Here is a 17259-nt window from a genome sequence, read left to right as displayed (position 1 = left end):
GCGGAAGCTGTGCTTTTGTTTTGAAGCTACAAGTCGACACTTCCGGGTTTAGCTTGTTCATCCACGTCACCTTGACATCGGGGGCGGGGCTTCCAGGGATTAGCATGAGGGCAGCCAGGCTGGCGTCTGCTGACCCGCCCGGGTTGAGGAGGGAGGGACCGGGAGCTGCTGGATTAACGCCAGGCTGAGCTCAGCTTCCGGAGCCATCAAGCGATTTACGCGATGAAGACCGAAATCCCTGAACTCTCACCTGGAGCTTCAGCTAGCAAACTCATGACAGCAGAGCCCGTTTGCCTGCTTTGTTAGTATTTTATTTAAAATGCAGTGTTTAATATTCCCTTTAGGTTCTCTTGTCTTTCTGTTGTGATGCACTGCAATTTTTGTGTGAGGTCCTTGAACGCACCAGCAGCTGTGATTGCTATCATTTATTCATTTGAGTATGTGAACAGAGGAAAGACAATGGAAATCCTTCAAATCTACTGGATCTTTCAAGCAGATCACCTGCATGCAGGCCAGTCCACATGATCCCCTTTAATAAAACACACACACACACACACACACACACACACACACACAAACCTGCTTCCACCATGTTTATTACAGCACATCTCAGATTCTCCTTCAAACCTGGAACAGTTGATGTGATGTCATAGTTTCCATTTAAAGATGTCGTTATGTCACCTCAGTCAGGCCCCGTGTGTGTCACGAGTCCCATCGCCTTTCATTCATACATCGCCGCCATCAGTGACATCATCAATACAGGTACATGACTTCCCATGAGAGCACAAGTGAGTCTGTCAGTGAAATCCTGAGCTTCTCTCTCTCACACACACACACACACACACACACACATATACACACACACACACCCAGAGTCCACCTCTGGTTCCTCCTGACGGGGCAGCGTGGTGGTGGTGGTCATGTGACTTCAGGAGGGCAGGAGCCGTCTGCGCTGGGCTTTCCTCAGCAGGTAGACCAGACCCTGGGCAGCAAACGGCCACAGCAGGAAGAGAACCAGAGTCTGGGGCGACAGGTCGAAGGGCCACCACCTCTCCTCCTGACACCAGACACCAGACACATGGAACCTCAGCAGAACACCACCTCTACAGAGCTCAGCACGAGAAACTCTCCCTGATATGACGTCGCTGCTCCCAGATCACTTTGATACTGACAATCACGTCGACCTTTCAGAAAGATTTTCAAGCAGGTAACTGTTACACCATGTGACACGTCTTGAATAGCTCGCCACACACCCTTCGCGGCTAATCGAATGTGCCACGCTCAGGCGCCCAGTGGGTTTTGCTGGAGAGGAAACCGGAGCAGAGGGAACGGCATTCCACCACGCTCTGACCTCCACCTGCTCATGGAGTGAATAAATCCTCACCAGTACTGCGTGCCACTGTTATCAATACTATGAGTCCATTTTTAAACTTTGCAGTAACGGAAACGGCGTTCGACTACAAGTATGATGCATGCGGCTGCGTTCGCTGGCAGGTTTAAACTCTGGGTTTTGGTTCATTAATCCTAGCGCCGCCCCCTGCAGCTACGCCGGGATTAATGACCACATACTGAACGTGTGTTCTGGTCTGCAGGAGGGGAGACGCTGGTGTCTTACCTGCTCTTGAGTAGCTGCACACTGCAGACATGGTCTCCACTCTGGACGCTGAACCTGCCACACAAACCACAAAGTCTTCAGAAGACAACAACCCTCTGACGGCTGGGAACTAACGTGGCGTCTTCAGAGGTCGCGGCAGGTTCTTGCTGGGTTTAAGTCATGTACAATGTGGAGAATTGTTGCTGCTCATTAAATAATGCTTCATAAGGGTCACGTGACCAGTGCCGGTCTCTGTCCCACAGGTCTCCCACCCTGTCCCTCAGATGTATAGGTCTCGTGTGCTCTTACATGTGTGGCGGCGAGCCTCTCCACCACCTCCAGCCTGTCCATCACACTCCTCATGTCCTCCCGGAGTCTCCTCAGAGCCAGGATGATCTGCTGCTGGAGCTGGGCCTCCTGCAGTCTTTCTGGCCCTCCCTCTGAACCGTCACCTCCTTGTCCCGCCCCTTCGGCGCGGCCCAGGGGCCCACCGGCATGGCCCATGGCCCCCCACCTCGGGCTCCCCTGAGGAAGTCCTCCTGCACACCAGGACAGACTCAGAGGTGAGACACTCACTCTGACGAGGTGATGTTGACAACTGATGCCTGCGGAGCCGCTTACGTTCTCTCCAGTTGCGGGAGGAACCTTCCCGTCCAGTGTCTCGACTCCTCCTGGTGGGACCCTGACCATCCTCCCCTCCCTCTCCACCTTGACCCGCCCCCACCCTTCTGACCCCCAGCTGGTGGCTTTGAAGCAGCAGTGGTGACTTGCAGGACTCGTGGCCATTCTGAAAGCCATTAGACTGGATGACTGGAAGCTGTGGACCACGAACATGTCAGAGTTGGACTTTAAACACACACACACACACACACACACACACACACACACACACGGGGCAATGCCAACTTTTACCTTCTCATTACCAAGCTGCTCCACTGAGTCACAGAAGACGTCTGTCTCAGAGTCACTGGTCAGCACCAACCCTTCACACACTCCAGAGTCTGGAGGAGACCGGAGGAGAGAGAGTTCTGTCAGTGTTGGTAAGTTATACTGGGCTGAGGAACCACAACAGTTCTGGCCTGCCGATTCAACACAAGTCAGGACTTCAGAACACTGTAGGTCACTTTAGTTACTCAAACAGCATTGCTGCCTCATGTTGTCTGTTTCTAGCAGAACATTATGATTTCACAGTGACATCACCACATCTGTTAGTGCATTCTGCTCCCAAGTCCACCAGGCTGATTCTGGCAGCATGTGGACCAGCTCCAGGCTGAAGGACGACGTACCATTGGGGGTGGTAGTGAGGTCTTCGACCACAGGTTCTGGACCCTCTGGAGGAGAGGCCTCTTCTTTGGGGCCCTCCAGCTCCTCAACCTGGTCCTGCTCCTTCGTCTCTGCTGGTCTGTCTGGGCATTTAAGACCTGCAGTAACACACAATACATCACACGCTGCCCCCCCACCAACCAGCGAATGATATTAAAGGAAATATTGGTAGCAGTGGTGATGCAGCTGTAGAGTAACAGTGGTGTAACAAAGCTGTAACAGTGGTGATGCAGCAGTAGAGTAGCAATGGTGATGCAGCTGTAGAGTAACAGTGGTGTAACAAAGCTGTAACAGAGGTGATGCAGCAGTAGAGTAGCAGTGGTGTAGCAGCGGTGATGCAGCTGTAGAGTAACAATGGTGTAGCAGCGGTGATGCAGCAGTAGAGTAACAGTGGTGTAGCAGCGGTGATGCAGCTGTAGAGTAACAGTGGTGTAGCAGCGGTGATGCAGCAGTAGAGTAACAGTGGTGATGCAGCTGTGGTGTAGCAGTGGTGATGCAGCAGTAGAATAACAGTGGTGTAGCAGCAGTAGAGTAACAGTGGTGTAGCAGTGGTGATGCAGCAGTAGAGTAACAGTGGTGTAGCAGTGGTGATGCAGCAGTAGAGTAACAGTGGTGTAGCAGTGGTGATGCAGCAGTATAGTAACAGTGGTGTAACAGTGGTGATGCAGCTGTGGTGTAGCAGTGGTGATGCAGCAGTAGAGTAACAGTGGTGTAGCAGTGGTGATGCAGCAGTAGAGTAACAGTAGTGTAGCAGTGGTGATGCAGCAGTAGAGTAACAGTGGTGTAGCAGTGGTGATGCAGCAGTCGAGTAACAGTGGTGATGCAGCTGTGGTGTAACAGTGGTGATGCAGCTGTGGTGTAACAGTGGTGATGCAGCTGTGGTGTAACAGTGGTGATGCAGCAGTACAGTAACAGTGGTGATGCAGCTGTGGTGTAACAGTGGTGTAGCAGTGGTAATGCAGCAGTAGAGTAACAGTGGTGTAGCAGTGGTGATGCAGCAGTCGAGTAACAGTGGTGATGCAGCAGTCGAGTAACAGTGGTGATGCATCTGTGGTGTAACAGTGGTGATGCAGCAGTAGAGTAACAGTGGTGTAGCAGTGGTGATGCAGCAGTAGAGGAACAGTGGTGTAGCAGTGGTGATGCAGCAGTAGAGTAACAGTGGTGTAGCAGTGGTGATGCAGCAGTACAGTAACAGTGGTGATGCACCTGTGGTGTAACAGTGGTGTAGCAGTGGTGATGCAGCAGTAGAGTAACAGTGGTGTAGCAGTGGTGATGCAGCAGTAGAGTAACAGTGGTGTAACAGTGGTGATGCAGCAGTGGTGTAACAGAGGTGCAGCAGGAGAGTAACAGTGGTGATGCAGCAGCAGAGCAGCAGTGGTGCAGCAGTAGAGTGACAGTGATGCAGCAGTGGTGTTGCAGTGGTGATGCAGCAGCAAGTCCACTTACCGTCTGTGAGCAGCAGCAGGGACGGTGGCGGTCGCGGCATGTCATCGATGACCAGGTAAAGAGGCGCAAAGTGATGGAAGAGTGACGCCGTCTTCTCATTCATGGGCGTGGTGTCGATGACCTGAAGATGTGACATCATAACACACTTTCCTTTGAGTAGGCAGCTGCACATGCTGGCATGCTAACATGCTAACAGGAACATGACCTCAGTTTCAGTTTCTTTGCAGTCACGGAACTTTCAACCACATCAGGTCTGTATGAACGGACTCTGGCATGACGCTGACTCAGTGGTGTGTGAGGTCAGGATCTTGATCCCTGCATGAGAATCGAGTGGTGCATGCAGGACAAGGTCAGCCACCTTGGACAGGTGACTATGACTTCACTTCTTGGACAAACCACGTCCTCTCACCGACTCAGTGGTGACAGCGTCGGGTGAAAACGTGAAAGAAGAGCTTTTGAACGATGACTTGTTAAAATAAGGAAATGCACACATCTCACCTTACTTCACTTTGAATTACCTGAACCACCATTTCCCCAACTGGGAATGCAGCCGGGAAAATCTCTCGCCAGATGGATTTGCTTCAATTTTTCAGCATTTCCACAACTTGAGTCAAGCTTTCCAGCCTCCATGCTGGTTTGAGGGGTGGACAAAGGGACCTCTGTCTTTGAACTTAGTCATTTTCTTTCTCGGGGAAGTGTAGCAACAGAGTTGTGGTTTGTCCAAATACTGTATTTGGAGCTACCTGTCCAAGATGGCTGACAGTGTCACACATGAGCAACTCACATCATGTACTGACAGCGTGACCTTCACGCTTTCTACTTTCAGTACATTTTGCTGATGTTCTTTCACTTAATACATCAAGAATGTCAGCTGATCCATGGAAATCAGAGGCTTTTACTACCAAGCAGCAGCAGTAAACCTCCATGTTGTGTCATTCATTCATGGCCTTCAGTCCAGCACCAGAGTTGTGTGGCCTCTGTTGGAATTTCATTTTATGCTTCATAATGTCCATTGTTTTTAATTGTTTACTTATTAATAAAGTGGACTAGATCCCTGAAGGTGTTCCTGCGTGTACCTCCTGGGCGACTCTCTTCATTTCGTCCACGTACCCCGCCATGGCTCCTTCACTGCTCATCTCCCCCAGTTGGCTCCAGGCATCCCTGACACATGCACACGCGCACACACGCAACATGGAGGTGTAAACCCAAGCACAGAGGAAGGTGGAACTGTTGATGTCACAGCAACACCTCCCAGCCAAACACAAACCATTTGTAGCGACCCACTGGGTCCCAGAAACCTGGTCGAGGTGCTCTACAGGGTCCACACACCGCCTGCTTGTACAGACTGTAGAAACGTAGCATCACCTCATAGGACGGCCGGTAGGAGCCTGGAGACAGACAGACAGACAGACACCTGAAACTTAGTTCCCACCTCAGGAGAAACTTCACTCCGCTACTAGAGCAGTCACCTGAGGACATGGACGTGGACGTGGAGAGAGTGAGAGTGAGAGTGTGTGTTATTGTGTTATTGGTTATTGTTCAATTAGAATAATGAATAAAAATAATATTGTAAATCCGATCTCTAGCCCAGTATTTCTAAAAACACGCCGCCCAGCTGAAACACAGACTTGAACACAGGTCAACTTTATGCTGAGATAATAAAAAGCCACGTTTATTCTTGATAGTGGAGCTCCGCCCACTTATCACGTGTGCGTGTGAGTGGAGTGGGTCCCGGTGGCGTCTGCATACCGTTCTTGGGGAGGTTCTGAATGACGTCCACAGCCGCCTGGAAGCGTTTTTGGTGGTCGACTGCAGGCTCGGCCATGGCCGGGACAGGCATGACTCGTTACCTCAGCCGGAGCGGACGAGCGGGACGGAGCTGCAGGAGCAAACACACACAGACAAGCGCGAGTTAGCCAGTGGAACTCCGCCCTCCCCACCACTCAGGAGGGAAGACGGCTGAACTCTCATCCTACAAGGCCGGCCTCCACGTCAGGTGACAGCAGCCATCAGGTCTGTGCTGCTGCTGCCGACACTTCGTCTTCTTCTTCAGTATGTTGTCCTTCGCTTGTCTGACATTCTCTGTTTTCTCATCTGTTAACAGTGGCCAACCTGCGTCGAGGTGGAGAGTCACCAAGTACTGACCCTACACTACGTTGATGTGAGCCACCAGATTTGAGTTACTCTGAAGAGGAAGGTGAAGCTGATGAAGATGAAGATGACAGTGAAGATGAAGCTGATGAAGATGAAGACGATGTGCTGTCGCGTTTGAACCCTTCGTCTTCAAGGGGACACAACCCGAACAACGCAGCTGGAACACATGCGACCTCAACGTGACCTTCAGGGCTCCCACACACAGGTGTGGACAAATACTTTGACTTTTGATTCAAAAACTCAAAGTCAACTACTTCACTACTTTTACTTGAATCTTGTGGAATGCATCACTTTAGCTTTGCCAGAGTACAAGTTCATCTGTGTACTTACACTCTCACTTGATCAGAGGAAGCACGGACTCATCCAGCACTTAGAATGGAAGGTTTAAGTATTCCTCACAAATATCGAACATCCTTGTATAGCAGCAGTGTGTGTGTGTGTGTGTGTGTGTTATACCTGTGTTTTTTCTCATATACATTTAGTACCAGCTATCGTCGTCTATGTTTTATGTTTCTAAGTAAATACTGCGTTCAGGTACTCAAACTACTGGGCCTGTACTCTGAATAAACTCTGCTATAACCATGAAAAGAGGCTTGCTAGCATAGCATGCTAACATTTGTCAGCTTACCTCACTGGCCGCGTGTCCTGCGGCTACTTCCGGCCATGATGGCCCCCTCCCTCACGAACAGCCGTCACCCGCAGCAGTAGCTGGGCCGGTCGGAACGGTGCTGCTACGGACTTGCAGGTCCGTGGGTTTCAAGAGTTCAGACAGACACCACTCAGGGACGCCGGGTTGACTACTTCCGTGTTAGATCACGTGACTGGACGTGTCACCACGCCCACTTGGATTTTTTCATCTTCTTTATTGGCAAAGAGCCACAAATTAACAAGTTTAACAATTTCACTTCTAAATACAGCGAGCAGATGATTAAATAGCACGAATCAACTAAGACAAAATACAGTAAACCATTAATCAGAGCTCAGCGGCGCAGCCAGTCAGCACCCAGGAGTTTGAAGAGCGGATGGATGTTTAGCAGGGATCGTGATTGGCAGGAGTCATGATTGACAGGGATCATGATTGACAGGAGTCATGATTGGCAGGGATCGTGATTGACTGGAGTCATGATTGACAGGAGTCATGATTGGCAGGGATCATGATTGACAGGAGTCATGATTAGCAGGGATCGTGATTGACTGGAGTCATGATTGACAGGAGTCATGATTGGCAGGGATCGTGATTGACAGGAGTCATGATTAGCAGGGATCATAATTGACTGGAGTCATGGTTGACAGGAGTCATGATTGGCAGGAGTCATGATTAGCAGGGAGCGTGATTGGCAGGAGTCATGATTGATAGGAATCATGATTGACAGGAGTCATGATTGACAGGAGTCATGATTGACTGGAGTCATGATTGACAGGAGTCATGATTGGCAGGGATCGTGATTGACAGGAGTCATGATTAGCAGGGAGCGTGATTGGCAGGAGTCATGATTGATAGGGATCATGATTGATAGGGATCATGATTGACAGGAGTCATGATTGACTGGAGTCATGATTGACAGGAGTCATGATTGGCAGGGATCGTGATTGACAGGAGTCATGATTAGCAGGGATCGTGATTGACAGGGATCATGATTGACAGGGATCAGGACAAAGACTTTCGCCGTTTAAAACAAACATCCGTATCAAATATGAAGGTCCGCCAGGACGCTGTGGGACAGGAGGTGGTTCTGTGTCTCTGGTCCTCCAGTGTTGGACTGGATCTCTGGAACTGTGAGGATCCTCTCCACAGTCCAGACCACCTTCACTCAGCCTTGACGTGCTGGGCCCCCCGCTCCCAGCCCCACTGGCAAAAACACATCTCATTTGTAGTTTAGGTGTTGGAGGGTGGGGGTGTGACCCCTGACTGGTCTGGGACGATGAGTTGGAGTCTGGGGTCTGAGGCTCATTACGGACCCGACAGTTGGATCCCTGTTGGGTTCAGTTTTTAAACCATGACCGTTTTAATGGGATGTCATGAAGATAAACCTCTGTAGATTCAACAACTGCTGCCTCAAACGCCACTGCCCAGCTCAACACCCGCACCTCTGTGAGGCTAGACCTGGTCCTGGTCCTGGTCCTGGAACTGGTCCTAGACCTGGACCTGGTCCTGAGGTTGCAGGACAATCATTGTTGTGATTGTCCATCCGTCCTCAGCCACTTAAGTAGAGTCGGGTCATGGAGGAAGCAGGTTGTGCAGAAACCCAAACTGCACCTGGTCCTGGTCTGGTGTCCTCCCACCTGGACCACGGTGGTCCAGGTGGGAGGACACCAGACCAGGACCTAGCCAATGTGGATCCTGTTTAGAAGCACCACCTCAGCAGCCCCTGGACTGGAACTGAGCTGCTGTTTCTGAATTTTCCTGATTCTCTTTAGGTGAATGTGACAAAAACTGACAAAAGAACAAAGCCTCTTTATTCATTAAAAAGAAAACTCACTTCCCTTTAAGTTTTGTCACTCCTTTAATCAACGGCTGACGGACGGACGGACGTCCGGCTCCATCAAGAACTCTTCATTCTCCTCTAATCAACGGCTGACGGACGGACGGACGTCCGGCTCCATCAAGAACTCATTTAAAACAAAAAGCTGAGAAAATACATTTTAGACAAAGAAGTGATTTGCAGGCATAAAACTGATTTTATCGATTAACATTTTTTTTGTTTTTCCTCAGACCCATGAGTTTACTTTGATTTTATACAATAAAAATAATCGAAAGTAATACCCCCCCCCACCCCACCCCGCCGCGTCTCCTCCTCGCCCCAGTAAAGTGCACCTCTGTGGGCCGAGGGCAGCACCTCTCCCCCGGCCCCAATCAAATCATCCAGTGTGGATCAAGGGTGAAGTCTCACTGGGGGGGTGTCACACCATCAAACGACTGTCACTCTCAAGTCTTACGACAGGTTAAAGAAAAGACATCAGAACTTTTGCCCCGTTATGATCAACGCTGACATTTCTCACGAGAAAAGGTTTCCTTTTGTTGTTCCTCATAAAATTGACAGTAAAATCACCCTCAGTTTCTGTTGTGTGTCAAAATAGGAAATTAGCAAATAAAATCAGCACAGAAATTTGTTAAACTCGCTCTAAGTGATGACGTGACAGAGAGATCGAGGACAGTATGGCTCCGCCCACTGGCGAGGGGGTCTTCATAAGTTGCTAAACAGCTCGTTCCTCTTGCTCCAGTCCATGGGCGGCGCTTTCTTGGCCGCTCGCTTCTGATGAGCTCTCTCCCGGGCCTGGGCCAGCGACAGGCTCAGACCCAGGCTGCTGGCCGGTTCCAGGTCCGGGGTCGGGTCTGGGACCAAGTCTGGGGCCCTCTCAACCTGGACACACACACACAATAAGACTGTGCCCTTCCCAATATTACCAATATATTGATAAAGTTAACCAGTCAGAACAAAACAACTGCATCGGTTCAAACTTGGTCCAACATCACGTCCCTCAGGGGTTTGTCCGGTCTCAGACTGAGGACCAAGACCAGCAGGGAAAACCCTTCAACTATAATGATCAATTACAGTAGTTTGATGGGTTCCCTTCACATTGGGGGGTCCCTAGTGCTCAGGCTGGGGGGGCGCCTGGGAGAACCAGGTAGCGGCCAAAGCAGCTGATGAGGCTGAACTCTGAGGTGTCTAAGGCTGCAGAAACAACGGTTTCCGTTCATGAATTTCAAGCTAACAGAGAGCAGCTGCGTGGCGTTAGCATGTTCTCCTGGTCCCTCTCTGGGTTCTCCAGGTTCACCAGGTTCCGTCCACACAACAGAAACCTGCAGATCAGGTCAAAGGTTTGGATATTGTCTGACCCTACATGTTAGTCCTGAGATGTACTGACAACCTGTCAAGGATGACCCCGCCTCTCATCCAATGATAGCTAGGCTAGGCTCCGCCCCCTGTGACGTTATAGCCCTGACGCAGTGAACGGATGAATTCTCTGACTTGAGATGTAAAACTAAGAAAACAAACTTTGGTGCCAGGGGTTAAATTAGCGGTACTACAACATTCCAACTTCAAAGTGCTTAGATATGTTTGTTTAATCAGCAGCCTGCAGGGGAACATGAGGGCCAGCAGGGGGCGCAGGAAGGCGCCTGATGGGAAAAACCACAGCCCTGCAGCTTTAGTCAGTCATGAAACTCAACCCTCTGCTAGATGTTCAAGACACACACACACACACACACACACACACACAATTATGTTGTGTAATTTCTTGTAAATGATTAATTGTTCTTGCTGCCTGTGTGAGGATGTAAACAGCCAGTAAATCACCTCAGGACTTTAATCCCCAACCAGCCTTAAAGCCACTTCAATCCCATGATCCTCCAGGAGAAACACAACCAACTCCTGTTGCCATGGTGAGAGGTCAGTCACAATGTCAACAGAGGGGCCAATCCACTCTTTACTATGCTGGCAGTGGTGTGTGTGTGTGTGTGTGTGTGTGTGTGTTCCGCACCTCTTCTTCATTGTCTGATTCTCTGGCTGATGACGAAGGCTCAGGAAGACATCCTAGAGTGGACAAAGACCACATCAGCTCCAATTTTAACTGGTACAGGTGGAGTGTTGGTGTGAGTAGGTTCCAGGTGTGCAGGTGTGAGTAGGTTCCAGGTGTGCAGGTGTGAGTAGGTTCCAGGTGTGCAGGTGTGAGAAGGTTCCAGGTGGAGTGCTAGTGTGAGTAGGTTCCAGGTGGAGTGTTGGTGTGAGTAGGTTCCAGGTGGAGTGTTGGTGTGAGTAGGTTCCAGGTGTGCAGGTGTAAGTAGGTTCCAGGTGGAGTGTTGGTGTGAGTAGGTTACAGGTGTGCTGGTGTGAGTAGGTTACAGGTGGAGTGTTGGTGTGAGTAGGTTACAGGTGTGCAGGTGTGAGTAGGTTACAGGTGTGCAGGTGTGAGTAGGTTACAGGTGGAGTGTTAGTGTGAGTGGGTTACAGGTGTGCAGGTGTGAGTAGGTTACAGGTGTGCAGGTGTGAGTAGGTTACAGGTGTGCAGGTGTGAGTAGGTTACAGGTGGAGTGTTGGTGTGAGTAGGTTACAGGTGTGCAGGTGTGAGTAGGTTACAGGTGTGCAGGTGTGAGTAGGTTACAGGTGTGCAGGTGTGAGTAGGTTACAGGTGGAGTGTTGGTGTGAGTGGGTTACAGATGGAGTGTTGGTGTGAGTAGGTTACAGGCATACAGGTGTGAGTAGGTTACAGGTGGAGTGTTCGTGTGAGTGGGTTACAGATGGAGTGTTGGTGTGAGTAGGTTACAGGCATACAGGTGTGAGTAGGTTACAGGTGTTACCACTGATGTGCTCCTCTGTTGGACGGATGTTCCGTCTCTTGAAGAACTCCTCCGTCTTGCGGTCAACCACCAGGAGTCTGGTCTGGTCTCCTCCCGCCTTGATGGCTGCCACCACCTCAGAGTGCTGCATGCCCACCACTGACACGCCATTTACCTGGGGTGGGAGGCGGGGGGGCGGGGGCACAGGGTGGTGCCAGTTTAGTGCTAGCAAGTCTATGATATATATAGTACAACAGATAATATCAAGACTTTCTTGTTCTGGTCCAGATCTTCCTCTAGACACACAGGACCTGGACCATAAACCCACTAGAGTGAAGCTTCTGACAGGCACTGTATGTGTGTGTATGTATGTGTGTGTATGTATGTGTGTGTATATGTATGTATATGTATGTGTGTGTATATGTATGTATGTTTGTGTGTGTATATGTATATATATGTGTGTGTGTATATGTATGTATGTTTGTGTGTGTATATGTATGTATATGTATGTGTGTATATGTATGTATGTATGTATGTATGTGTGTATGTGTGTATATGTATGTATATGTATGTGTGTATATGTATGTATATGTATGTGTGTATATGTATGTATGTATTTGTGTATGTATGTGTGTATATGTATGTATGTATGTATGTATGTATGTGTATATGTATTAGGGGTGCAACGGATCAAAAAACTCACGGATCAGAGCCACGGATCTGATCATTTTTCGGATCAGCAAAAAAAAAAACAAAAACAAAAAAACAAGACAAATAAACAACTTTCTTTCATTTATTTTGTAAACCAACTGAATATGGCCTCATGTCTGCAGCTATAAAGACACCGATAGATTTTGTGATGCTTTAGCCCGCTCAGATTGTGCAGCAAGGGGCTGTTTAAAGGCCGCGGTGATAAGAGTTTGTTGAGCAGCGTTTGTTTTCACTCCTTTCAGGGAAACACCAGGGTGATGTCGCTGCAAATGCGTGGCCATGCTCGATGTGTTCGCACTTTCATATGGCTTTCTTGTGCCACAGTGCCTACACACCGTCACGGTTTCATCAACTAACCTTTTTCCTTCTTTATAATTGACGGGGAAGCCAAAATGCTCCCATACGGAAGATTTAAACGACGCGGGGCTCTCGAGCTCTTCAGTTCCTCCGCTCGCCGTTACGCTACACTAACAAGTATTTGGATTGAACTGCGTGACCGCGCTACTGATCAAATCAATCCGTGGATCACGTGTGTACCGAACCGAAGATACTGATCCAACCGGATCACGGATCAATGGTGATCCGTTGCACCACTAATATGTATGTATATGTATGTGTGTGTATATGTATGTGTGTGTGTATATGTATGTATGAGTGTGTTTATATATGTGTGTGTGTGTGTGTATACCTGGACTATCTTGTCCCGGGCCCTGAGTCCAGCTCTCTCTGCAGGAGAGTCTTTGTCCACAGCTCTGATGAACTGACCTGGTTTGGATTTGTCACTGTGGAGGTTGAAGCCGTAACCATTTGCCCCCTTCTGGATGAGGCAGAGACGAGGCCTGAGCCTGGCCCCCCCCTCCTGCCACACACACACACACACACACACACACACACGATAGGATCATTTGATTATTTGTTTGCTCATCTGGACAAATGACATGGATTTGAACTCACAACACAAACACTTGACGACTGCAAATGAAAGGACAGACGATTTTCTGGTCACATGATTCATCAACCTTCCTCACTCGTTCATGTCATCAACAGACGAGTGCATGAATCACTGCATCATAAATGAAAAGGTACCTGGAACAAGCTCACACTAACAGAGACGAAGCAACAAGAATCTCAGTGTGTTCAGATGAAGGTGTGTGTGTGTGTGTGTGTGTGTGTGTGTGGGGGGTGGGGGGGTGGGGGGTGGGGTCATCCCTCCTGTGTACCTGGCCGGACTCATCAACTCTCCAGCCTGCCGCTCTCATCCATCTATCAATGATTGAACCTTTGACATCAACCGCTGCCTCAGCAGTTCGTCCTGATCCAGGCTCAGCTAATGATTGATGACACGTCCTGTATGAAGCTATGAGGGGGCGGAGTCTCATTTATGACCCGTCATCGCTGTTACTTGATGACTTTGATCATCAAAAGCTTCACCCAAAATATGGTCGTGATGGATTCATCCTCAGAGTGGAACACTTGTCCTGTCCACACGCATTCCTGGACCGGTCAGTCAGCTGATCTGATCTTGGGGACACAGGTGTGTTCTCTACACAACCAGAACACAGGCGTGTTCTCTCCAGAACCAGAGCACAGGCGTGTTCTCTACACAACCAGAACACAGGCGTGTTCTCTCCAGAACCAGAGCACAGGCGTGTTCTCTACACAAACAGAACGCAGGCATGTTCTCTACACAAACAGAACGCAGGCGTGTTCTCTACAGAACCAGAGCACAGGCGTGTTCTCTACAGAACCAGAACGCAGGCGTGTTCTCTACACAACCAGAACGCAGGCGTGTTCTCTACACAACCAGAGCACAGGCGTGTTCTCTACAGAACCAGAACGCAGGCATGTTCTCTACACAAACAGAACGCAGGCGTGTTCTCTACAGAACCAGAACGCAGAGGTGTTCTCTACAGAACCAGAACGCAGAGGTGTTCTCTCTGTCATCAGGCGTCTTGACATACGCTGATTCTTCCTGCTTGGATCAAAGTTCAGCAGTAAACTGCACCATCAACTGCAGTACTAGTACTACAGTATGATACTGATACCAAAGTCCAGTACTTTCATAGCCATGTCGGCGCTGAGATGATATCAGCAGTTTGCTGTTAAACATCCGTGACATCATCAAGTACCGGGTCAGTGCCAGCGAGCCGGACCGGCACAGCTACAAACTGGTGATCTGAGAACCTTCAGCCAGTCACATGACCAGGACTGGACCACAACCCCCAGAGTCCAGTCTGACATCTGCTCAGGAGGAAACTGGTAGAAGTTAGAAGGAAGAATCAGAACTACTCAGGTCAGGACTCCAGCGGTTCCACTTTCATCTCCTCCTAAAACCCCGGCACCATCAACGTTTACATTTACATGCTTGTTTAAACTTCTAGGAACCAGAAAGAAGACTTGGGACTGAAACTGCTGGAACCTTCTGGGTCTATCCAGAACCAGATTGGTGAGTTGAGAGCTCTCTCGGATCTGGCCCACCTCATGTCTGGGTTCTGTAATGGTCCTTTCCCATAATGAAGAGGTTCTGGTTCACGTCGGTTTGGGTTGTGCATGAATGTTTTCATGTGTCAGAACCTCTGGTGGGGATGCGTGTGACTCCATGACCTCATCCAGAGATCACCTGGAGGGAGTTCAGGGGTCAAAGGTCTCCAGACTCCTGAGAGAACCTACAGCTTCAAGATGACAGAACCACAGACATCAGAGTCAGAGATCAAAGTCAGGATCTGCCATGTTGTCATTGATGTTCAGAGTGAAACGTGCGCATTCATCCGTTCACCCTTCAGTCAGCGCACAGGTGATCTTCTGTTTTCTAAGTCCGTGTCTCTAGGAACCGGGTCATGTGACTCCAATCATTATTTGCCAGGACGTGTCGCGTCATCGGCAGGCATCACCACGAACGACAACAAGAAAAACCTGACAGTGGAATGCAAGATGACGTCAAACCAGAAGCCTCTAGGCCGGCACCACTGCGCCTCACCTGAGTCACGTGCCTTGATTTGATTGGTGGCTTTGAGTCTTTACCTTCCGTGAATCTTCTCACCTGAACGCGAGCCTCAACATCCAGCTTCAGGTTTGTCTCCATACGCGTCACAAGAACGCAAGAGTTCGCCCCACACGTCACGTACCAGACGTGATACAACAGCCCCCAGGGGCCCCCAGGTAGTGGGAGTCCGGCCCCCCGGGTAGTGAGGGTCTGGCCCCCCAGGTAGTGGTCATGGGAGTCTGGCCCTCAGGTCGCGAGGGTCTGCCCCCCCCAGGTAGCGGGAGTCCCACCCCCAGTTAGTGGGAGTCCGGCCCCCCAGGTAGTGAGGGTCTGGCACCCCAACAGCGGGAGTCCAGCCCCCCAGGTAGTGAGGGTCTGGCCCCCCAGGTAGTGGGAGTCCTGCCCCCCAGGTAGTGGGAGTCCTGCCCCCCAGGTAGTGAGGGTCTGGCCCTTCAGGTAACGGGAGTCTGGCCCCCAGGTAGGGAGGGTCTGGCCCCCCAGGTAGTGACGGTCTGGCCCCCCCAGGTAGCGGGAGTCTGGCCCCCAGATAGCGGGAGTCTGGCCCCCAGATAGTGAGGGTCTGGCCCCCAGGTAGTGAGGGTCTGGCCCCACCCAGGTAGGAGTCGTGGGAGTCTGGCCCCCAGGTAGTGAGGGTCTGGCCCCCCTTGGTAGCGGGAGTCTGGCCCCCCAGGTAGTGAGGATCTGGCCCCCAGGTAGTGAGGGTCTGGCCCCCCCTGGTAGCGGGAGTCTGGCCCCCCCTGGTAGCGGGGGTCTGGCCCCCCCAGGTAGCGGGGGTCTGGCTCCAGTGATTCAGAACCTGATGAGCTCGTCAACAAACACAATCTCCTGGTTTCTGCGACTCGAACCTTCCCAGAACGGTCACGTGCACGTCTTGCTACGTATTTAAGAATTCGTGTCTAAACGAACCGGGTCCGCCTGGAGTCGGGTCCACACAGACCTGAGGGTTCCAAACACTCACTGGGGTGTCGGTGCTGGAGCCGAGGCTCAGCCTCTCCGGGGTGGTGTCTCCGTTCTCCCCGGTCTTCTCCCTGTCCGAGCCCGGGCTACTCCGGCTGTCCCCGGAGTCCGAGTCCGGGACCGGTATCCCCTCCGTGATGAACTCCTTCCGGCACGGCAGCTGCAGCTTCCTCAGCAGCTCGCTGGTCTCGGGGTCGACCACGATCAGCTCCAGGGTCCCGGTGCTGGCGCGGATCCTGGCCACCACCTGCGCGTGGCTCTCGTCCTCAACCGTCTCTCCGTTGACGAAGGCCAGGCGGTCGCCGGCCCGCAGCCCAGCGGCGGAGGCGGGGGTGTCGGGCTCCACCAGCCGGACGAACTGGCCGCTCCTGCCCTTCTGTCCATGCAGGTGGAAGCCGTAACCTCCCGGGCTCTTCTCCAGCAGGCACCGCCGGGGCCGGAGGCTCGACATGTTCTCCCACGGTTCTGAAGAAGTTCTTCAGCCCCGACAACAAACACCCAAAGGTTCTCAACAGGTTCTCTGCTGGTTCTCTAGAATCTCCACTTCCGCTCCCTCACTCCCCGCACCTTCGGCTCACGGATCCTCGCAGTGTGTCACAATCCTCTTTGCGGCTCCTCAACCCGCCGTGACCTCAGCGGAGGAATCGGCGGACTAACAGAAACGGATTAATGCGTCTTCCGGTTTTCAAAATAAAAGAGCAGATTAAAAGAGTGCGAGCCGCGGAGGAAGCAGCTCGCTGGTGGACGATGACGATGTGTTGATGGAAGTAAGCATGGATCACTTCAGTGATC

The 17259-nt window shown here is 50.9% G+C and overlaps 2 protein-coding genes across 2 annotated transcripts; both read right to left on the bottom strand.

Annotated features, from left to right (window-relative positions):
* Nucleotides 1-289: 289 nt before the first annotated feature.
* Nucleotides 290-7329, bottom strand: acbd4 (acyl-CoA binding domain containing 4). The gene is made up of 11 exons (XM_086196106.1): nucleotides 7146-7329; nucleotides 6113-6242; nucleotides 5631-5751; nucleotides 5440-5524; nucleotides 4364-4484; nucleotides 2881-3015; nucleotides 2507-2595; nucleotides 2216-2411; nucleotides 1904-2133; nucleotides 1616-1669; nucleotides 290-1057 (listed from the first exon to the last, which is right to left on the bottom strand). The coding sequence occupies exons 2-11, from the start codon at nucleotides 6201-6203 to the stop codon at nucleotides 929-931; spliced, it is 1251 nt and encodes a 416-aa protein (XP_086052232.1). The 5' UTR covers nucleotides 6204-6242; nucleotides 7146-7329; the 3' UTR covers nucleotides 290-928.
* Nucleotides 7330-8999: 1670 nt separating this feature from the next.
* Nucleotides 9000-17138, bottom strand: nherf1a (NHERF family PDZ scaffold protein 1a). Its single transcript, XM_086194440.1, has 5 exons — nucleotides 16469-17138; nucleotides 13195-13365; nucleotides 11817-11970; nucleotides 11000-11052; nucleotides 9000-9879 (listed from the first exon to the last, which is right to left on the bottom strand). Exons 1-5 carry the CDS (start codon nucleotides 16916-16918, stop codon nucleotides 9703-9705), a joined length of 1005 nt encoding a protein of 334 aa, XP_086050566.1. The 5' UTR covers nucleotides 16919-17138; the 3' UTR covers nucleotides 9000-9702.
* Between the last annotated feature and the right edge of the window lie 121 nt (nucleotides 17139-17259).

This window comes from Aulostomus chinensis, chromosome 23 (assembly GCF_037954235.1).
Source record: "Aulostomus chinensis isolate RoL2024-O1b breed Wild chromosome 23, RoL_Achi_v1.0, whole genome shotgun sequence".
Classification (NCBI taxonomy): domain Eukaryota; kingdom Metazoa; phylum Chordata; class Actinopteri; order Syngnathiformes; family Aulostomidae; genus Aulostomus; species Aulostomus chinensis.
The sequence above is the reverse complement of the archived record's forward strand: the minus strand, read 5'-3'. Positions and strand labels throughout refer to the sequence as shown.

What these genes read in the sequence shown, in the direction of transcription:
- acbd4 (XM_086196106.1), bottom strand. Translation starts at nt 6,203, where the DNA reads ATGCCTGTCCCGGCCATGGCCGAGCCTGCAGTCGACCACCAAAAACGC. An exon ending in CCTGCTGCTGCTCACAGACG is followed by an intron (nt 3,016 to 4,363) that starts GTAAGTGGACTT and finishes GTGTTACTGCAG; the next exon opens with GTCTTAAATGCCCAGACAGA. An exon ending in CCTCACTACCACCCCCAATG is followed by an intron (nt 2,596 to 2,880) that starts GTACGTCGTCCT and finishes GGTCTCCTCCAG; the next exon opens with ACTCTGGAGTGTGTGAAGGG.
- nherf1a (XM_086194440.1), bottom strand. Translation starts at nt 16,918, where the DNA reads ATGTCGAGCCTCCGGCCCCGGCGGTGCCTGCTGGAGAAGAGCCCGGGA. An exon ending in CCCGGGACAAGATAGTCCAG is followed by an intron (nt 11,971 to 13,194) that starts GTATACACACAC and finishes CTCCCACCCCAG; the next exon opens with GTAAATGGCGTGTCAGTGGT. An exon ending in AACAGAGGAGCACATCAGTG is followed by an intron (nt 11,053 to 11,816) that starts GTAACACCTGTA and finishes TGTCCACTCTAG; the next exon opens with GATGTCTTCCTGAGCCTTCG.